Source organism: Protobothrops mucrosquamatus, unplaced genomic scaffold, assembly GCF_001527695.2.
Source record: "Protobothrops mucrosquamatus isolate PMUCROS unplaced genomic scaffold, P.Mucros_1.0 scaffold2190, whole genome shotgun sequence".
Classification (NCBI taxonomy): Eukaryota; Metazoa; Chordata; class Lepidosauria; order Squamata; family Viperidae; genus Protobothrops; species Protobothrops mucrosquamatus.
The window spans coordinates 1-21,818 of record NW_015388283.1 but is presented as its reverse complement, the minus strand read 5'-3'; the positions used below and the strand labels follow the sequence as shown (position 1 = coordinate 21,818).

The 21,818-nt window shown below is 39.1% G+C and overlaps 1 protein-coding gene across 1 annotated transcript in view; it reads left to right on the top strand.

Moving 5' to 3' along the window:
• LOC107295013 (ADAMTS-like protein 1) overlaps nt 1-18,679 on the top strand; it is a gene marked incomplete at its 5' end in the record, with an annotated part of 87,666 nt that extends 68,987 nt beyond the window's left edge. The window contains 4 exons of the mRNA XM_015824301.1: nt 7,037-7,087; nt 10,441-10,645; nt 13,520-13,667; nt 18,591-18,679. Coding sequence (XP_015679787.1) covers nt 7,037-7,087; nt 10,441-10,645; nt 13,520-13,667; nt 18,591-18,679 — 493 coding nt within the window. The remainder of the gene's footprint in view (nt 1-7,036; nt 7,088-10,440; nt 10,646-13,519; nt 13,668-18,590) is intronic.
• Nucleotides 18,680-21,818: the final 3,139 nt, after the last annotated feature.

The following is a 21,818-nucleotide window of genomic DNA, read 5'->3' as shown; positions in this document are numbered from 1 at the left end:
GGTGATAGCTGTGGCCAGGAAGGCCTTTGCGCAGCTCCATCTGAAGTTGCACCCTTTCCTAGATTAGGGGATCCTTCAGAAAAGCATTTGTGCCCTGGTCACCTCATGGCTCAACCACTGCAATGCACTCCAGGTGACACTGCCCTTGAAAATGACCTGGAAGTTATAGCTCTTCCATAATGCAGCTATTACTAAGCAGTAATGGGCAGGCCTTGGAATGTCCATGTAACACTTTTGCTTCACGAGCTGCAATAATTGCCAGTTTGTTTCCAGGTGCGATTCAAGATGCTGGTTGTTACCTGTAAGGCCTACATGGCATAGGGCAGTGGTGGCAAACCTTTTAGAGACCGAGTGCCCAAACTGCAACCCAAAATCCACTTATGCATCACTGGGTGCCAGGTGGGTGTATCCACCGAGCTGTCAGTTTATGCTCGCTCACTCGCTCGCTGTCCGCTCTGACTCGTGCTCGCTGTCAAGCTGTCTGCAGCAAATGCTGCTTCCGCAGAAAGTTGCTCCTTTTATAGCCTCTCACCTATTCCCAGACTGCGCATGCGCGGAGAGGAGGAGGGAGCAGCTCGGCCCAGCAATGGCTCACATGCCACCAGAGACGGCTCTGCGTGCTGCCTGTGGCACGCGTGCCATAGGTTCGCCACTATGGGCATAGGGCCTGTTTACGTCAGAGACCATATATCTCCCTGTGCCTACCCTGCTGAATCAATCTGGCGGGATTGGTATGTTCTGAATTTTTTCAATTAAACAATGCCATCTAACAGGAGATCAGAAGCTTCTTTTCTCTATAGTGGCACCTGCCCTATGGAATTAGATTTCCCCCTTGAGATCTATACGGGCCCCATTCTGCTAGTATTTTGAAGGGGTCTGAAGACCTGGCTCTACAACCAGACTTTGGTAAGGATGACTGAAGCCTCCTTTTAACCTCAGTTGTTGTTTTTTTGTTTCCACTTGGGTTGTAAAGTAACAGAAAATGAAGAGGGTAAAGTGCTTGAGATTTTAGAATCCAAAAATATAACCTCCTGTCACATAACATTCCCGTCTTAACAATTACCAATAAGAAAAACAAAAAAGTCTGGATAGCGGACATGGCAGTATTTGGAGACAGCAGAAGAGAAGAGAAAGAACTGGAGAAAATCACAAGATACAAAGTCCTGCAAATAAAAGTAGAATGACTGTGGCAAAAGAAAGCAAAGATAGTATCAATAGGAATAGGTGCCTTGGCTGCAATCCCAAAACATTTGGAGCAGCACTTGAATACTATCAGCATTGATGAAATCACCACCAGTCAGTGGCACTTTTGCTTGGAACAGCTTATATCAGCGGTTCTCAACCTATGGGTCACGACCCCATTTGGGATCGATCGACCATTTCACGGGGGTCGCCAAGCAAGGCTGTCCGCCATTTTTTTCCCCTTTTCCAGCGGGTGCCTTACCTCCCTTGAGCTGGGCCAGCTGGTGGTCGGCCTGCTCCGTCTCTGCCGCTTGCCAGCTACGCCTCGGCCAGCGCAGGGGGCGGAACCACGCATGCGCGGCGCTCCCGGGCAGGGAAAGTCCTCGACTTACGACCGGTTGGGTAGTCCTCGACTTACGACCGGTTTAGTCTTCGACTTACGATCGGTTTAGTCCTCGACGTACGACCGGTTGGGGGTCGCGGCATTAAAAAGGTTGAGAACCACTGGCTTATATCTTCCAACAGTACCTTTAACACTATCAAACAATAACATCTGCCTGTCCCAGGTCCTTGAAAAGGACTTAATAGGTGGATAAAAGTGTCAAATCTAGTCTAAACATCTGGCTGACTGTGAGACAAGCCGTAATAATAATTATGATGATTTTATAATATATTTAAAGCTGAGGCTTCCTTGATGTTCTCTTTCATTGAGACAAAAATATATGGATAAGTACTTATTTCTATTCAAACCTCTTAGCTACTACAATTTGGGATGATTATGATAAGATGGGATAATAAATAAAGGCAGAAGTAGAGAAAGCATCCCATTTGATACATTATCTCAAATAGCACAAGCAGAGACAGAGCAAGAATATTTTTCTTTGTCCCCATTCCACCATTAACTATTCACAGAGGGAGAATGATTAAAAGGGCATTCTATATGCAAATATTTGGATATTCTTCCAATGTAAAATGACTTTGGAGACTGCGGTTTTGAGCAGAGGAACTGAAACAAAAAGCTTGATCCTTCTGTTGCTTTCTGCTCAAAACAAAACAGTAGATTCCAGGCTCCTGTGCTCGATAGAATATGGGTCTCTTATCAAATGTGAGAAGGAAAGGGCTGTATTGTAGTGTTTATTATGGATAAAAAACATGCACTGGGAAAATCCTGAGAGACTGCTAGACTTACTAGTCACAGAGGTCTCTTCAGCTTATTTCAAACTGGCAGATTCTGCTGGAAATTTCTTCACCACTTTCCCCTTACTCTGTCATCACAATACTGAAATGTACTTGAATACTGTAGATAGTAATAACAAGGCAAACTAACAAGCAAGTACTGGAGCGGATAACACTAGACATATCACTAAAAGGCAAAATCACGAAACTGCATCTCACTTACTTTGACCGTGTCATGCGGGGGAATTCACTGGAGAAAAGCAATTATGTTTGGAAGAGTTAGTGGTAAAAGGAAACACGATGGCTGGACACTATCAAAGCTGACAAAGCTGACAATAGACAGAAACTCAAAGAAATAATGCAAGATCGGAAGATGTGGAGAGACCTGGCCATAGAATAGCCAAGAGTTGGACACAGCTGGATAGATATCATCATCATCATCATCATCATCATCATCATCATCATCATCATCAAGGCAAATATAACAGCAAATTCATCTTCCTATCTCCATTACATCCATGTTCAGAAGACCAATCAGAAATGACATATTTTGTACAATAAGAACTTCTGCAAGTTTAAAACGCGTGGATGGTTTAATCTAAAGAAGAGTTAGCTGCCCTTACAAGCCACAGTTACTAGGACCTGATGTGTACCAGAGGAACAGAAGTATGGCTACTTTGTAGAAGGTAGAGAATAAGGCTGGATCCTTATTCTGGACTGTGAGTCATTAAGAGTTGGGACATCCTGCATCCCAAACTATTTATGTGGTGATTCTTTTGATCTTTCAGTAGAGAGCTTTCTCCCTCATGCAGATTATATTTAAACAGATAGCAATACTGAAGCAAATATTACAGGAATTGTAGATCCCTGATTTAGTTTGTTTGCATAAATGGAAAGGAAGAGTCCTCTTGATGTAATTTTCCTGCTTTCCAGGTTTAAAGCTGTTAATATAAAAAAGGAAAAGCAGAGGTTTAACGTGTTTGTAGGCAACATGCTAGATAGCGAATGTTATGAAAAGAGAAGTATGTAAATGAAACTCATGTTTAGATCTGTTGTGTCAACATGAATTAAACCAATATAGGAAATTGATCTGAAGGATCAAATTAAAGGATGTCTCTAAAAAACTACTCCTCTTACTGATTCATATGTGGAATAAAGGTACTCTTTGGGAAAAAGCAGATATGGACACTTTAGGACTTTTTTGAAATTGTCTTTTGGGCTAAAAATAATTGCAGTGACAATGTATTACTGCTTAATCAGTATTTGTAGTAGTTTTAAATTTTTATTGATTTGTTTTTGAGGTTGAAGAGCTCAGTCTCAAAAGTTGTTATTCTCTGCACAGTCTAACTCATTAAAATAGATTTTTATCTCTTCTGCTTTGTGTATGGGAGAGAGAAGAAAAATATACAATATATATATATAATATATATATATTATTCTCTTTCCTGTTTCTCTGTTTAAAGCAATTTTACATGTTCTCAATAATTTAGGAAAAGTGCTTACTCCTCAACTATAGCATTTGTGAACAGGAAATAAAAAAAACCACATTTTCTATATTTTTGATTTATCAGAACTATGCAAGCTTTGTCAGCGCTGGTAAGGAGGGAACAACATTCAAATATTCACACTCAGAGAGACATACACACAGACACCACAGTTCCTACTGTTGGGAAACTGATAGTTTTTCTATTAGGAAGAGCAAGATTGATGTTGAAAAGAGGCAGAAGCAGCCCCTGCCTTTCTTGAATCATTGCCATTTTCCATCTGTTGGGGGACAGAGTTGTAAATATTGTGAACCCCCTAAACTAATATTCTGACCTTAGGTGCACTGGAAGATACTATCCTCTTACTGGTTGCAGTTCGGTTCATTAATGTACACGGAGGGATGCCAGCTTACCTGTTACCTATGTTTGGCTGGCACAATAAACATAAGAAGATAAGCAATGATTACAGGAACAGTTCCCAATCATGGTAAGTTCCTGCAATTATTGAACTATCACTATGGGGAAAATAAAAAAGAATTGCCATCGTGAATTAGCAAAATTGGCCTCCGTGAAATAAGTCATGCCAACTTTCCTGTTCAGTTTGGATTGCACCTGGGATATTATACTCACTGTATGGTTTGGTACCATACAACTTGTAGTAACCGCCACCTAAATCTAAAGAGATGAGTATTTTAGTAGCTAGAGGGTAGTTTCATACTATAGTGAACCTTTGATCTATTGGATCTCAACTTAGAAAGCTTTGAATTTGATCGACAAAATCTGTTCGTGTACTTTTGTATATGCTTCTATACATGGGCAAAATCCCACTTGCCATTTTATATTTGCATAAAGTTCCATTCAGTCTTAATGGGAAATCTGCTTTAACTAATATATCACAACTGCCTGTTATTATTTCTTTCTTTCTTTCTGCCACCGGCCAAAAGCTTAGCAATATGAACAGTTGACCAGATAAGTACTTTTACATTTTAATTTTTTGTGTGAAATTTCTATGGAAGCAGTGGTTTTCAGAGAGGGTATTTTAGGCTAACTCACTTCAAATAGTTGGCCATTAGATTCTTGTAGGAATTAAAGTGTTGTCAGACTTTACCAGATTATTTAGCAATAAATTCTGAGTCTTTAGGACAGGAGAAGCTTCTCAGACTTGACATGGCTTAGATCAGTTGATCATTGCAAATAAAAATGAAGTAATCTGTTGTGTATATGCACACGTGCACACACACATTTGTGTTTGTGTCACATCACACATGCAGATGGGCAAAGAAGATCTGGGAACATATATCAATATGGAGAAGATGGATTGTTTATATTCAAAAGAAACATAGAGTGGTAGAATATAATTTAGGTTTCTAGATTTTTTTAAGTTTGTTTACTTCTATCTTTTCTTGTAGATTAAGATATTTTGTGGAGTTAGAGATATTAGTATTTGTTTACTTTTATATGAATATTATCCTGGGATTAGGTTTGGGAAGTTCTGGGGGGGGGGTTATTGATTGGTTATTGTGTTTACTTATGATTGTTTTTTATGATGGAAAAAATAAATAAAATTTCTTAAAAAAAAAAAAAAAGATCTGGGAACATATATGTCAGTGTCAGAGTTTAAATCTTAGCCTTTTTCTCCTGTTGTTTTGAGACAGTGGAGTTTTGATAATTCTTTTCCTAGTCTTGAAAATTGGAGATATCTACTCCCTTTTTATATTAATATATTTGTCCGACCTGTGAATCATCGATTCCTGCTTCACCAGCAGTAGTCCTCATAGTAGTGGACATTAGATAGCCAATAAGGTAATCCAATTGTATAGCATTTAGGTGCAGTGAATAAATGGTGCACTTTTTGTAGATTTAACCTGTTACATGTTCAATACTTATGTAGAAATACAGTTATATACTCAAGCTTCAACAGACGTAACAGACAACCAGCCTCATTTTATATTTATTTCTGAGGAATTCAGAAATAGGTGCTTATGAAATTACATTGAGTATCATGTTCCAGGCAGAATATTTCTACTCGGTAAGAGCAACATGCTTCTGCTAGATCACATATCCAATGAATGTTATTGAATTAGACAAGTGGGGGGGAAACTTTTTTTTTTTTTGATCCCATGGACTATTCAAGTTTTTCTGTTTGGTATAAAAATGAAAATAGTAATGAGTTAAATGACTACAGTTGACAAGGAACGTTTGGCCAAAATTGGTCAAAGGACTAATTCCATACTACAGTACTTTTAGGATTTTGACTTCAGTGCAGTCAAGTGGAAGATTAGTTAAGATGAATCTTATTGTTTGTTTCTCATGTGGAGTAAAACCTTCAGTTTAGTAAAAAATATCCAACTGAAGCATTTAACAAATTGAGCTTGACAAACAGCCTCTGTTCATACAGCTTTGCATAGTTGATGTTATAACAGTATTGGTCTTTTGTTGTTGTTTTTATTATTTGCCATTGCTTTTTCCATGATAATTTTTCTAGATGAATATTTAATTATTAAAGAGAACCATTAGGACATAGACTGATAATGAATATTCTCATTTGGTGATACAAAATATGTGGAAATCATATGATCCAAGTTATAATTGTTGTTAGATTTTTCAGTGTCAAACAAAGCAACCCAACTAAAAATAATGCACAGAAGAATCTTTAAACATTAAGGTTTTATACGGAATTATTATATTACAATGTTATGGAATCAGTAGAGAGCATTTTTGTTTTTCAGTAAATAATGGTGAGCAAGATTTAATATTCTCCCCCCATACCCACACATTTTCTCTTACTCTGACTTTATATTTAAATTTTAATATATTTTTTCTCCATTTAATACGTGTAGGTTTAATTCCTTGTTCTTTTATATGGAGAAATTACAGTTCTCTGTTCTTAATCATAAAAAATACATTAATTCTCTTTCTCTCATAATTTTAATTCTAGAAAGCTTGCTGCTAGACATTTCAATGTTTATTATGGTACTCATATGAACTAATTAATTAGGCCATATCAATTCATGAGATCTTTTGCAAAATAAAGTGTCTGGTTCCTTATATCTTTATATTTTGTCTGTAGATTGTATCAACAAGTAGAATGAGTTAGTTATCTAATGCTATGTTTTTGTATAATGTAATCATTTAGTGTTTATTTTATTGTGTGTACCTTCTACTCAGAGGGTTGGCATTATTGTTCCTAACAGTGATGGATACAAGCAGATCATGCCCTATGACCTCTACCATCCTCTTCCTCGGTATGTAAACCAAATGCTCTATTTAGCAATAAGAAAATATGTTTTTGTGTGTTTTATTGGCAAGCTAACAGAGTGACAGTCATTCGCCAGTCACATGTTCTTAATTCTGGTGCTTTTTCTGCATTGTTTTCTGTTTTACTTTACAATTCAAGCAAAAGACAACTTTCTTTTGTCCTAGGTATTTATACAGAATAATTGTCCATGACACAAAAATCAAGGTGTTTTTTTTCCTCCACTGAAAAGTTCACATGAGACTAAGATAAAATTTCATAGTCTTCCTCCTTGTGTGGCAGCATTGATAAATTTACTAAGTGAGCACTTGAATTTTCATTGGATTTATCTTCTGAATTGCCTTTGTAGTCCAGTCATTAAAAATTGTATTTAAGGACATTGTCATAACATTAAGAAGTTTTGACAGTTATCTCTTTTTTAGAATTATCATCTTCATTTAAAATATTCAAAAACAAGATTTCATGACTCACATAGGTCAGTTGTTTGAGACCTTAGTGTCAGGCTGATGCTATTGAATACCAGATCTATCAATAAAGACCTTCTTGGTCATTGATCTAATTGTACACAAAAATATAGAGATGGTGTCTATCACTGAAACCTAGTTATGTTAGAAAGGTGGGTAGGATGAAGATATACCTATCTGGATTTCATGGGTTGCATCAGTCTCAACCCCAAAGAAGCGGAGGCCAAGTGGCATTGTGTCTAGGCAGATCCTGATGATAACGAGCTCTGTGCTATAGGTATCTGGTGTGGGCCCCTATATATGCAGTGGGGTTAAGAGAGAAGCCAGGAATTTTTCTCTTGTACCATCTTTCCAACTGTAGTAGCATCCCTGCTTGAACCATCTTGTTTAGTACATATGTATACATATAAACGTATATGCTTAGGGGGAAAAGAGAACATATGATTTCTGATTACTGCGCTAAAGAAACTTCTCAAAGTAGGAAATAATAATGTACTGTATTGTTCAAAATACATTAAAATGCTTTCAAATCTCCAACAGCTGAATCACCAATATAGGTGAAACAATTTTTTTAATGGAGTGTCCCATTAATTCCTACAGAATATAGTTTAAGTAATTGCAAATAAACAGTTTTTCCCCTCTTTGGTAAGTTTCATTGTTGGTTTCTTACACAATCCTGTTCCTTCTGAATTCTTTTAAGAATAAATATTATTTGATTCCAAGAATCAGGAAGACTATCACTGAGTGCTTTAAAATCATTCTAGTTTTTTAAGAGTCCAAAAATTAACCTAATATACATTTTGGATGTGTTAGGATGGTGCCTTTCTGCGTTCTGGGAGTTTCAGAACTCATCTGAAGCACACTAGATTGGGGAAACCTGCCAAAGCTAGTAGTCCTCGACAGTTTTTTTAGTGACCTTTCAAAGTTACAGTGGCACTGAAAAAAGTGACTTATGACTGTTTTTCACAGTTACAACCTTTCCAGCATCCCCATGATCATGCGATCAAAATTCAGATGCTTGGCAACTGGTTCGTATTTATGACGGTTGCAGGGTCCCGAGATCATGTAATCACCTTTTGAGATTTTCTGATAAGCAAAGTCAATGGGGAAGCCAGGTTCACTTAGCAACCGGGTTACTAACTGAGTCAAGAAAGGTCGTAAAATGGGGTAAAATTCATTTAACAAATGTCTCACTTAACAACAGAAATTTTGGGCTCAGTTGTGGTTGTAAGTCAAGGATTACCTCCATTTAAGAAAATTTATATGGCTGCCCACTCACTTTCAGTGACTCTGGTGTATAAAACTAAAAACCCAATATACAAACAATAAAGAATACCCTCCATCCCACTCTGGCCCATTGTCAAAGCTAGGCCTTCAGGGCCTTGCGCAAGTGTCAAAGTGAGGGCCAATCTAATCTCCACAGGGATGATATTCCCAAGGGAGGGAGCCATCACAGAGAAGGGCCTTCTTCTGAATCCCGACAGATGTACCTCCTTAGAAGAGGAGACCTGCAACATTCCCAGCCTCCCTGCTCTGGTGGGTCGGTAGATATGACTAGGAAAAGATGGTCCTTCAGATAACCTGGTCCCAAGCCACGTAGCTCATGGAAGGTGACAACCAGCACCTTGAATTGTACCTGGAAGCAGATTGGCAGCTAATCAACTCCCGCAGGAGAGATGACATCTGTGCACATCTGGGTCTGCTCAAGACCATGTGGGCCGCTGCATTTTGAACCAATTTGAGCTTCCTGATACTTTTCAAGGGCAGCCCCATATTGCAATAGTCAAGATGGTAAGTGGCTGGGCATGAGTGACATACATACACATACACAGAGAGAGAGAGAGAGAGACATATTGTACATACATATACAGTATTTGGAAAATCTACAGGTAATAAAGAAGAGCTTCAAAGTTTCTTTAGCATTATATACAGTAGTATGGGGCTATTGAAGGGAATTCCAATTTCCTATGAAAGATACAGTAGCTTACTCCCGCTTGGACTACTGTAACGCTCTCTACATGGGGCTCCCCTTGAGGAGCACTCGGAGGCTCCAGCTAGTCCAGAATGCGGCCGCGCGGGCGGTGATGGGAGCGACTTGTCGCTCCCATGTAACGCCGCTGCTGCGCGAGCTGCATTGGCTGCCTGTGGCCTTCCGGGTGCGCTTCAAGGTGTTGACCATCATCTTTAAAGCGCACCANAGCGCACCATGGCATCGGACCTGGCTACCTCCGAGACCGCCTTCTGCCACAGATTACCTCTCACCGGCCGATACGCTCCCACAGAGAGGGTCTCCTCAGGGTGCCGTCAATCAGACAATGTCGGTTGGCGACCCCCAGGGGGAGAGCCTTCTCTGTTGGAGCCCCCACCCTCTGGAACGAGCTGCCCCCAGAGATCCGGGTGATTCCGGATCTCCCCTCCTTCCGCCGCGCCCTCAAGACATGGCTGTTTCAGCAGGCAGGACTGGCCTAGGGATATTTTAAACTGGTTTTTAATTAATTTTAAAACATAAATAGGCCTATTGTATATATCTTTTAATTGATTTTAAATTTTGTAGATTTGTATTGATTGTTCTGTTTTTAATTGGCTGTAAGCCGCCCTGAGTCCATTGGGAGAAGGGCGGGATATAAATGCAATAAAACCTCAAACTTCAAACTTCAAACTTATGTCATGTCACAAACTCATTCTTAAACTCAATCTTTTTCATCAGAATTGGACATTTCAAAGCCAAGTATTGGCTGATGGACCATTGGATATGTAAGCAAGTAACAGGGCAGGGCTTTGCTACTTCTACTAGGGAAATGCCACTACAGACTAAAGTACTTGTAGTTACACAGACCAGATATGGTGCCTTTCCTCTGAACTGTATGTTGTTTTGAAGGTGGGAAAGCACCCCGTGGACTGCCTGCTCTTCTTCCTGCGGGGGAGGCATTCAAAGTCGCACAATCTCTTGCGTGGAGGAAGACATCCAGGGATTGGTCAGCTCTGTGGAGGAGTGGAAGTGCATGTACACTCCCAAGATGCCCATTGTTCAGCCTTGCAATATTTTTGATTGTCCTAAGTGGCTGGCTCAGGAATGGTCTCCGGTAATTACCTTCTTTTCATTATTGAAGTATATATTTAAAGTAGCTGAAATGAGGTCATTGAAATGTCTGTGTTATGAAAATACTTACAATTCTGTCAGCATTAGTACACGTATATAAGTACAGGAATGAAAAAAAATGGCTAGTTTAAGTAAAGGATATGCAGGGCATGTTTGTAGACATGCTCAGGCATAATAATAATAATAATAATAATAATAATAATTATTATTATTATTATTATTATTATTATTATTATTATTATTATTATTATTATTATTATTATTATTATTATTCAAACAGACAAGCACCTGCAACATAACACCCCGGACTTAACAATTCTCGATAAGAAAGACAAAAAAGTCTGGATAGTGGACGTGGCAGTGCCTGGAGACAGCAGAATAGATGAGAAAGAACTGGAGAAGATAACAAAATACAAGGACCTACAAATAAAAATAGAAAGACTGGCAAAAGCAAGCAAGGGTAGTACCAATAGTAATAGGCGCCTTGGGTGCAATCCCAAAACAACTGGAGCACCACTTGAACACCATTGGCATTGACAAATTCGCTATTAGTCAATTGCAAAAGGCGGCCTTACTAGGAACTGCTTCCATCCTGCGACGATATCTGTAATACCATCAAACATCCATATCTGCCTATCCCAGGTCCTGGGTAAGGACTCGATAGGTGGACAAAATGCCAAATCCAGTCTGAACATCTGGCTGACTGTGCGATGATCCATCATCATCATCATCATCATCATCATCATCATCATAATAATAATAATGTTGGAAGGGACCTTGGAGGTCATCTAGTCCAACCCCTGCTCAGGCAGGAAACCGTATACCATTTCAGACAAATGGCTGTCCAATCTCTTCTTAAAAACTTCCAGTGTTGGAGCATTCACAGCTTCTGGATGCATTCTTAATAAATTATTATTTCTCAAAATTATAGGATAATTTATTCAGCCACAGTGTGCCATAAATTTTAGGTGAAATCCCTTAATGTGAATAACTAGAAATTTACATAATAATTAATAAATTACCAATAAGACATTTTAGTTTTTTGTTATAGCATATAACCCAACAAACTTAGAATGAGATTAAGTGGAATTTAATAACCAGGAATATTTTAATCATGATTTCTTGCAGGACTATGCATGCTTAATTGATTGATTATATGCCTACCAACGATGTAGCTGATAACAACCACTTAGACAGACTTTCTGCAGGATGATTTGTCCCCAGTTTGGTCTTTCAGATCTTCCAATGGTGTATCCATTGTTGCGGTAATCAGCTCCATCAACCATCATTGTTGGTTGATATTTTCTTCTTTTTTCCCCAGGATTATGGACTTCTTAAGGGAGTTGGTTTTCTCCTAATGTGTCCAAAATATAATAATTTGATCCTGGCCATTTGTGAGAACTCTGTGATTCATTCGTTTGTTTGTTTTCAACCATGGTATTCTTGACTCTTCTTCAGTACCAAAGTTCAAAAGCATCAATGTTCTTTCTATCGTGCTTCTTCAAAGACCAGCTTTTGCTTCTCTGGAATGTTGCATGGACAACCATTGTCCACACAATTCTGATCTTTGTAGGTATAGGCTCATCAGGGTATCTGAATATTTTTCTAAAGCTTTCATTGCTGCCTTACCAACTGCTAGTCTTTTGTATATTTTTTTTATTACTGATTCCTTTACTGTTGATAGTCAATCCTAAAAGATAACGGTTGTCCACCTTCTTCATTGTCAGTTCTAAGGTCCTATACCCTCAGTTTCAGAAAGTGAAGGGAGCAAAGATGAGAGGAATTGCTTTTCAGTAGCGGCACCACCTCTCTGAACAATCTCCCAGAGATAAAACTGCCTGCCTCCCTTTTTGATTAAATTCAGAAAGATGCTGAAAATTGCACTGTTCCATAGAGCATTCTAGTTAGGTTTGACCTTTTTTATTTTTTATTGATTAATTGCACTTGGGGGGTGGATTTTTTTAAAAATTCCTTCTCATTGTTATTTTGATTTTGACCACGAATGTTTTAATTTTGTCTGCATCATGTAAACTGTTGAGAATTTATTTTGATTGCAGAAGGATATAGATAAGTAAATAATGCACTGATTTGCCTATGTGGTAGAGAGTTTTAGGTGGCTGTAGGCCAAAAATGTAAACGCTGAAGTGTTTGATCAGTAAGAGAAAGAGGAAGAGAACCACCAGTAAGCAACAACAATATATCAGAAGAAAATCTCCACTATAAAAATTGCCTTGTAGTATCTGAAAGGCTTTTTCTCCTTGGCAAAAGAGAATTCTTGAATTTCTCTTGGTGGTATTCTGAAGATTACTTTATTGATGGAGTAATGAACAACAGTAATGCATTACGTACATCTTTCCATCAATTTGAAACCTCCTTGGCTAGTACACTTGCCAATCTGGAAAAAGGCCAACCGGAAGAGTTGCATCACAGTGTCTTCCTTTGGATTTAATTAGAAATTGGGAAGCTGGGTGGACTGCAGACTCATGGAGACATGTGGTTCATCAAAAGACAGAACACTCATCACTAATTAATAGTCGTCTTGTGACTAAATAAGTGCACAAACACCACCCACCACCCGTATTACTTTCACTAAAATGCTTTTTCAATAGAAAGCTATTTAAAAAGCAATTTTTTTCTTTGTTTCAATTGAATGATAATTATTTTCCACAGTATTAATGCCAACAAGTTTGCCATGGGATTGGCAGTTGGTATCGAAAGCCAATACAAACCAAACATTTGGATGGTTGATGATATCTTTCGGGTTCTGTTTCCTCTTCCACATGGCCAGTTAAGGGATTTAGCGGCAAATTTATTCATGGTCATTAATGGAATTAATCGACGATGGCTTTCCTTTCAGTGCACAGTGACATGTGGCCAGGGCTTGAGATATCGAGTAGTTCTATGCATTGATCATCGAGGGATGCATACCGGTGGCTGCAGTCCTAAAACAAAACCGCACATCAAAGAGGAATGCATTGTCCCTACTCCATGCTACAAGCCAAAAGGTAAATTAACCAGCAGCCTAATCCTGGCAAGCAGTTATTGAAAATAAGTGCATTTTTCCCCAGTGGGAAGATGATTGCACTTTTGGGTTGTGTAGTTGAGAGCTAATGCCTTAGGCTTCATTTATTGAGCCAATACTGATTGTCATGCTTTGACAAAAACAGATTTCCTGGCAGGAACTCTAAGCCTATGTAATCACTCTTAAGCTCTACTCGTCTGTAATATGGTATCTTTATGGATGGAAGAAAGACAGAGGAAAATAAATGCTATTACCACAAAGGAAGTAAGAGGGCTAATATATTTTGGTAATAAAATTAGGGACAAATCACTCTTGAGCAGATGTGGATCCACTGATCAAGAGTTTAACTTATAAGATCCCTAAAATTGAATTCAGGCTCTAGTAATCACTTCTCTCCTGAACTAACATACCAACCTTTGGCTGAAAAGTATTGATCCATTAGCCAATAAGGGAATTGTTAATTTTTGTCAAGCGCTAGTAAAGAAAAAATAGATTGTCCTGATAAATGCCTTTCAGGAATTAATGGTAGCATAAATACCTCATTATAATTCTGTGTAATAAGAAGGCTACAGTTGCTGTGATTATGGTTATTTAAAGAGCAGGATCCATCTTTGCAGTCAATAACACAGCATTTCCCCCCCCCCCCAGGTGTTCTACTTGGCATGTGGGTACTGTACTGGTGATAATTCTTTATTAAATTCCCTGGGTGACTAGAATGCAAATAATATCTCATTCTATAAATAAGTAAAGTTGCCATGAACCACAGGATGGGTGGCAAATAAATTTAATAGTAAATAAAGTGTTAAAAAGGACAAAACAAAATTGGAAATTGTCTCTACAAGACATCTCTTTTTTTAATTCAATGAGGAGGGAAGTGAAATAAATTGCTTCTTGCATCCTTTATTTAACAAACAATTTAGTTTTATTTAATTAATAGAAAATTGTTTGTAAATAAGGCTGAGAGGGGTACCCAACAGCAGCTTGATCAGCCTTTTTCAGGTTTTTTAATAGAGACTAACTGACTGGTAAGCTGTAGGTTGTGTAGCACTTCAAACTCTGTCTCCAAAAAATGCTTCGGAGCACATGGGAGTACAAATGTAGCATCTTTCTACAACACCTAAAGTAGCTGCATCTTTTAGTAGGATCACAAGAGAGAGCAGTATAGAATGTCAGTATTGGTTTATTTGTGTTCTTCATGCAACATGACAATCTATCTGCAAGGGAAATCAAGATTATTCCTCCCAAACAATATGGAGGATTCTAGGGCTACCTCTCTGCTTCCATAGGGAACATGTGATAGGTTTGTTCAGTTACACGTCCAATCATCCCTAATTAACATGCCTTGTCTAACAAAGAGAAAAACTAGGGGTGATATGATAGTCGTCTTCCAGTACTGGAGGGGTTGGAAGAGAGGGTCAACCTATTCTCCAAAGCATCTGAGGGCAAGACAAAAAGTAATGGGTGGAAGATCATTAAAGAGAGATCCAACCTAGGACTAAGGAGAAATTCCTTGAGCGTGAGAACAATTAATCAGCAGAATGACTTGCCTCCATATGTTTCGGGTGTTCCATCATTGGAGGTTTTGAAGAAGAGACTGGACAGTTTTTTGTCTGGAATTGTATAGAGCAGTGATGGCAAACCTTTTAGAGACCGAATGCCCAAAAACTGCTCCCATCCCCGTTCCGCCTCCTGCCCTGCCTGCTCCACCACCGCCCACCCCCTGCCCTGCCCGCCCGCAGGGCCACGCACCGCCTCCATGGCCCACCGCAGCAGATCGCCCAGGCAGCCCTGCAGCGCCTTGGCAGCCACACCCTCCACCTACACCCCGCAGCATCATCTGTACACTATGGGGCATGAGGGCGGAGTCTTGTCCCTGCTGCCCGCCTATGTCCTTGGCTGCGCTGCTCCGTGCGGGCTGTGCCCAGGGACAACTCTCCTCCAGGGGGGCTGCTGGTGAGGAGGGGGCCGCAGGGGAAGGCGGGGCTGGGACGACGGCACATGTGTCCACAGAGAGAGCTCCGAGTGCCGCCTCTGGCACACGTGCCATAGGTTCGCCACCACTGGTATAGAGTCTCCTTTTTTTCCTTTTCTAATGTTCAATTTCTGTGTTGGGTAAGATGGGAAAGAGAGCTCATAAATAACCATGCCTAGATTGGCTGCTTCCATAGTGTGAATGTAGATTTATATAACAGATTTGCCCAGGATAGAACATATGCAAATTTATTTATATATTTATTTATTACATGCTTGCTCAATCAATCCAATTCAACTCAATTCAATTCAAGCACTAAAGCAGTGGTGGCGAACCTATGGCACGCGTGCCAGAGGCGGCACTCGAAGCCCTCTCTGTGGGCACTCACGCCGTTGCTCCAGCCCCGCCTCTCTCCGTGGCCCCCTCCTCACCAGCAGCCCCCCGGAGGAGAGTCGCCCCCGGGTGCGGCCTGCACGGAGCAGCACAGCCAAGGACATAGCCAGGCAGCAAGGACAAGACTCTGCCCTTGTGCCTCATAGCGTGCAGATGATGCTGCGGGGTATGGGCAGAGGGCATGGCTGCCATGGCGCTGCAGGGCTGCCTGGGTGATCTGCTGCGGCTGGCCATGGAGGCGGTGCGTAGTCCTGTGGGCAGGGGGCGGGCAGGGGCGGAGCAGGCAGGACAGGCGGCGGAGCGGAGGCAGGGGGCGGTTTTTGGGCACTCGGTCTCTAAAAGGCTTGCCATCACTGCACTAAAGCAAGGATAGAGAAGCTTTGATTCAAGGGTCTAATCAGTCCTTAAAGGTTGACCAGTCTTATCAAGCAAGAATTCTATGCCTCACCCAAAGTCTCATCTCTTTTCTAACTCCACCATCTCCGTTCTCAACTGGGTTTGTGCTAACAAATGCTCTTATAACCCTCTGCATGTTGTTCTTTTATTTCCCAATAGGAATCTTGCTTTATAGATCCAGGCCAAACCAATTTGCTTCGCACCTATCCTCCAGGTTCTTCTACGTAGAGAAGAATTTAGGAAACCATAGCTCCTTGTGTCCTTTTCCATGCACAAGCAGGCTTAAATGATGTAGCAGAGTAGTCTGAGTTTATTTTGCTCAGTGAACTGTGGGTCTAGTCCAGGGGTAGGCAACTTTGGCTCTTTTATGACTCATGGACTTCAACTCCCAGAATTCCTGAGCCAGCATGGCTGGCTCAGGAATTTTGGGAGTTGAAGTCCACGAGTCATAAAAGAGCCAAGGTTGCCTACCCCTGATCTAGTCCTTCAACTAAATCCAGTACCCTGATCCTGCACCAAAGAGAAGTATGCCTTTATGCAACTCTAAGGTTGATTATTTTCACTTCAGACTGTTTTCTATCATATATTTAATTTCATCTTGAAAGAGCCTTCATGGCAGATTTGAGAGGGGCGGGCAATATGATAGGAAAGAAAGTTCAGAAGTATTTCTGGATGCATATCACGTTCTGCATGGTCTCTAAAGTTCAAATTCTAATACTAAAGATAGATTATTCAATGTCAATTGAATGTGTTGTATTGAGTTTATTGAGTCCTCTAATAAATTAGTGTAGCTACATTTAATCCTTAAGTCAAACTTGCTAGGAAAGTTATTGATTGAATAGTTTAAAAGAAGAAGATCCCATGAAAGATGATTTAGTAAGATCAGAGGAGAAAACAAAAGTGTATAATAATGTATTTGTAGCATGGTATTCATATGGCTTTTACAAATAGTTCAATAAGCCATTAGCCTTGAATTCAGATGATTTCATATTCATTTAGAGTGTGTCTATCAATTTGCTGTGGGTTGATTTTCATAACTTTTTCGTTTGACCTTCAAGGGCCAGTGCAGCTCCATAGTTTAATACAGATTTATGTTCCCACGAGAACATAATTTGGCTCCTCAATTGAGTATTTTATCAAATACTTTTAATGCATTTCTCTGATACCAATCTTGGAGAGGAAAGATAGAGAACAGTGCTGCTTTATGTCAAAAATGACAGTAAAACTATTCAGCTCAGTCTTTGAATCCACAATACTGATGAACTGATAAACTCTGGCTAAAAGGGCATCACTGAACTATTTTGGTTTTCTGTTTGTTGAACCATCATTCATCACATCTGCATTTTCTTCTATGTCATAATAAGCTATCAAAGTGGAACACAGCAGAACCCTTTTATAAGCTGTAAAAATCATTGCCACTTTTTTTTTTCATTTTCAGCCAAGCAGGGCTGCATAGGCCTACTAACTTGGAATCACTTTGTAAACGCTTCAAAGAAAAGTATACTTGTGTACAGTACTTCCTATCACTAATAATAATCATCTTCTCCATTCTGGAGGTTTCCATATGTATTGGACAAATATGAAAAGAGGAGAGAAAAAAACTCATCTTCCACACTTCTTTGACAGAACTGTGCCAAATGGGATAAAGCAAGATAGGAAGATATATTTTGGCTCACAGGCAACCCTCCATGCTTTTGCACAATCCCAGCAGTTTTGAATTAAGCATAGAATCTATCTTTGTGAAGCAGGAAATCAACTATTAACTAAAATTTGCCTATGTTTTGAAGTTGGTTTAACATCTTGACCTTTTCTAAAATTATTAACCATGCTTTTCTGATTTAGATGAAATAGGAAACTACAGTTAATTGAAGAAGTGCTCGCTTTCCTCTCTCTCTTATAGAAGCTGAGCAAAGGGCAGTATGCATAGCCAGAAGGCTCATTCATATCTCATCTTATTAAATTTAGTCCTGATGGTGTGAAATAACATTTCAGGAAGCTTTATACTCTGCAAGCATTGCCTGGGTGCACTAATGATTGGATTGGCAGATACTTAGCAAATATGGAATAAAAGCAAGGTAATTCCTCTTTAAGATAAGTTACATTATTTTTTCATGTTTCCTATTTCCCTGTCATTATTTTTTCTAGAAAAACTTCCCATTGAAGCTAAATTGCCGTGGTACAAGCAAGCTCAGGAACTGGAAGAGGGAACGGTGGTTTCTGAAGAACCAACGTAAGTTTTAAAACATCATCTGCTGAAATCATTAGACTTGAGGATCCAAGCAGCACATTACAATTATATATGATGTATGAATTACAATGTGAAATGGACTTAAATCTGCCTGGAGCTAAGGTATTTTTTATGGGTTTCAAAACACTACCCAATTTTGTATTGTATTTACGGTCGTATAAAGTAATCACAATCAATATGGTATAGTTTTGTGCCTGGATAGTTAATTCATGGAAATGTCATCTGTAGGGGCCTTTACTCGTAGCAGTTTTTTTTTTTCATTTATGCTTAATGCACTTCTCCTAAATGTTGATGTCTTATTTTGGTTTAGTTGCTTGAATAGTACAGTACAAATATAGAAGAATATTTGTAGCTCATGGTTGAAATGAGCTTAGTGGTCTCTGAGCTTGGTTGTTTACTTGCAGACGTTTCATTACCCAAACGAGGTAACACTGATGATGTTACCTAGTTTGGGTAATAAAACGTCTGCAAGAAAACAACCAAGCTCAGAGAGCACCAAGGACCCCTCAGTACAGTACAAATTTCCCATGTGCCCAAGTGCTTTAAATTTCATGTAACTCAACTTATTACTATAAAAAAGTCTCTCTTTGTGGCCTACTAATATCTGATTTAGATGTCACATTTAGGCGTGGGGAATTTCAAACTCAAGCATATAGTTTTTTAAAAATTCAAGAATTTCATTGTGGCTTTCTCTGAACTCATATAGTTATTCACCAGGTAGCCATCATTCTTTTATTTCCAATGCTCAGCTGAAAGTCTCAATGCTTAATGTAGCAAAATGGCATCATACCATGTACAAGAAGGGAAATTTGGGAAACTGGGAGTTCAAGGGCTTAATTTAGGCAAGTGGGAATCAGGGATTCTCAGGTCAGACAGAACCATTATGTAAACATGAAGGAAATGTTTCCATCTCTCGAGGCCAAGAAAAGAAACCCAAAACTACTGACTTGAAAAGACAAGTGGAAAAAGGTCTAGGATCGAATTCAGGAGAGTAAATATCTATTGATATGCCAGGTGCAATAGGACAACTAGATTTGAGGAGAACAAAAAAACCTTCCAGGGAGGTCCTGAGAAATGGTTTAATAATTTTTTGAAGGTCTTCTTTTCATGGTATTTTGACAGTGTTGTAAGACCATAAAGGTAGCAAATTGTCTTCGGTTCTTTAAGGAGCAACTCAGAAAAAATCAGAAGCACAGCATTGCTGATAGGAATTACTATTGAATGTATTTTTAAGATCGGTTTCTACCTTTCAACTCCTATGTACATATGGATTTGATTCACTTCTCATTTTCTTCTAGAGGAACATCTTAAGGATAATCAGAACATTGCATTTCATGTTGCAAAATGATGACATTTTAGATCTGGAATATATCTCCGTATATTATGCTGTTCAGTGTTTATGCACACATCCACTCCTAACTCTTTCATATGTGCTTGATCTTTTACTGCATCGTTGCTAGATTTCCACTCAGGCCAAAACAAGTTATTTTCAAAGATACCTATAAAAAAAAAACCTATAATATTTTCTACACAACTTGATATACCATAAATAACAGAGTATTTCATTTCTCTATTGTGACACAATGACCTTGCCACATCTAAAAAAGCATTTCTTTATTTACTCATTTTATAATAATGCTTCATTGAAATAATACGACTCACCCACTCATACACACATGTCACACACACATGCAGTGCTGTGAATCATAATGAATCTAATCCCTATAACTTCATCTCCTGCTGCTTACAATAATATGGAGAGGTAGACCAAAGGGAGTCAATCAGTTAAGCCTTTCCAGGAGAAATGTCCGTTAGTCTGGCAAAAGTCACCTTTTGTGAGAGTTCCTGTTGTTCAGAATCTCATCCCTGCTTTGGGCAACTCTGAGGTTCTTCAGAAAGTGAGGATTGGAAAAGTTGCAGGACTATTACAGGTCACAACTGAACCATCAGAATTAAAAGCATCCGATAATAAAACTCATAAATCTGTCTAGGGCAGTTTTAAAACCAATGAGGCTGTGACTTCCATTACTATACTGGGAAACAATTTTAGAATTTCTTTCCTCTGAATATTGGAAAACCTTTTTTCCTCCCTCATCAGTGGTTGAAGTGTGTTACTAGGCTCTCCAACATTAAAAGAATGTGTCCTTCCAGTTTCCATAAGCAATTATTTTGGTAAGAGATTCTTCTGTTGTTCATAAATATGTCCTTATTCTGCTCTTGAATTGACTGCAAAGAAGTGCAGAGCATCAAGAAAGATTATGTACAACAGAAAACTCACTGCATAACTTTGGTGTGTATGTCTTAGAGAAAGAAAGAAAAACTATTAGAGGAAGTACACATGGTCCTCAACTTACAACCACAATTGCGATCAGAAAATTTGTCGTTAAGTGGCACAGTTGTTAAATGAGGCATCAGTTGATTGCACCTGATTTTAGACTTTTGCTGTGATCATTAAGCAAATCACTCTGGTCATTAAGCAGGACATCAGATGATCATGATTTACAACCTTCCCTGCCAGCTTCCCCATTAACTTCACTTGTTGGAAGCCACCTTCCCATCACGATCATGTGTCCACAGGATGCTTGAACCGTTATACATACAAGCTGCTTGCCAAGTGCCCAAACCACAGACTTGTGAGTGCAGGGGTGATATAACCTTAAGGGGAGATCGTAAGTCATTTTTTTCAGAGCCATTATAATGTCAAACCATCATTAAGCAAAAGATCGTAAGTTGGGGATTTTCTGTATGGTATACATGGGGAGATATAAGATCTCAGGGAGACTTCATTTGGAAATAGAAGAAAATATGTGATATTTCACATAATTGTATCACATAGAATATGTGAGGGCTAATTGGTGCAGCGGTTAAGGTGCTAGCCTGGAAACTAGGAAATGGTGAATTCTAGTCCTATCTTAGACATGAAAGCTGGCTGAATGATCTTGGGCCGTTCACTTTCTCTCAGCCCAATTTACCTTATAGGTTTGTTGCAGTGGGGAAAATAGAAGGACAAGCAAATAATAGGTATGCTTGCCACCTTGAGTTATTTATAAAAATAATAAAGGTGATAGATAAATTAAAAAATGTGATGTATACTGAGATCAGCGAATCCACAATATCATAGTTGG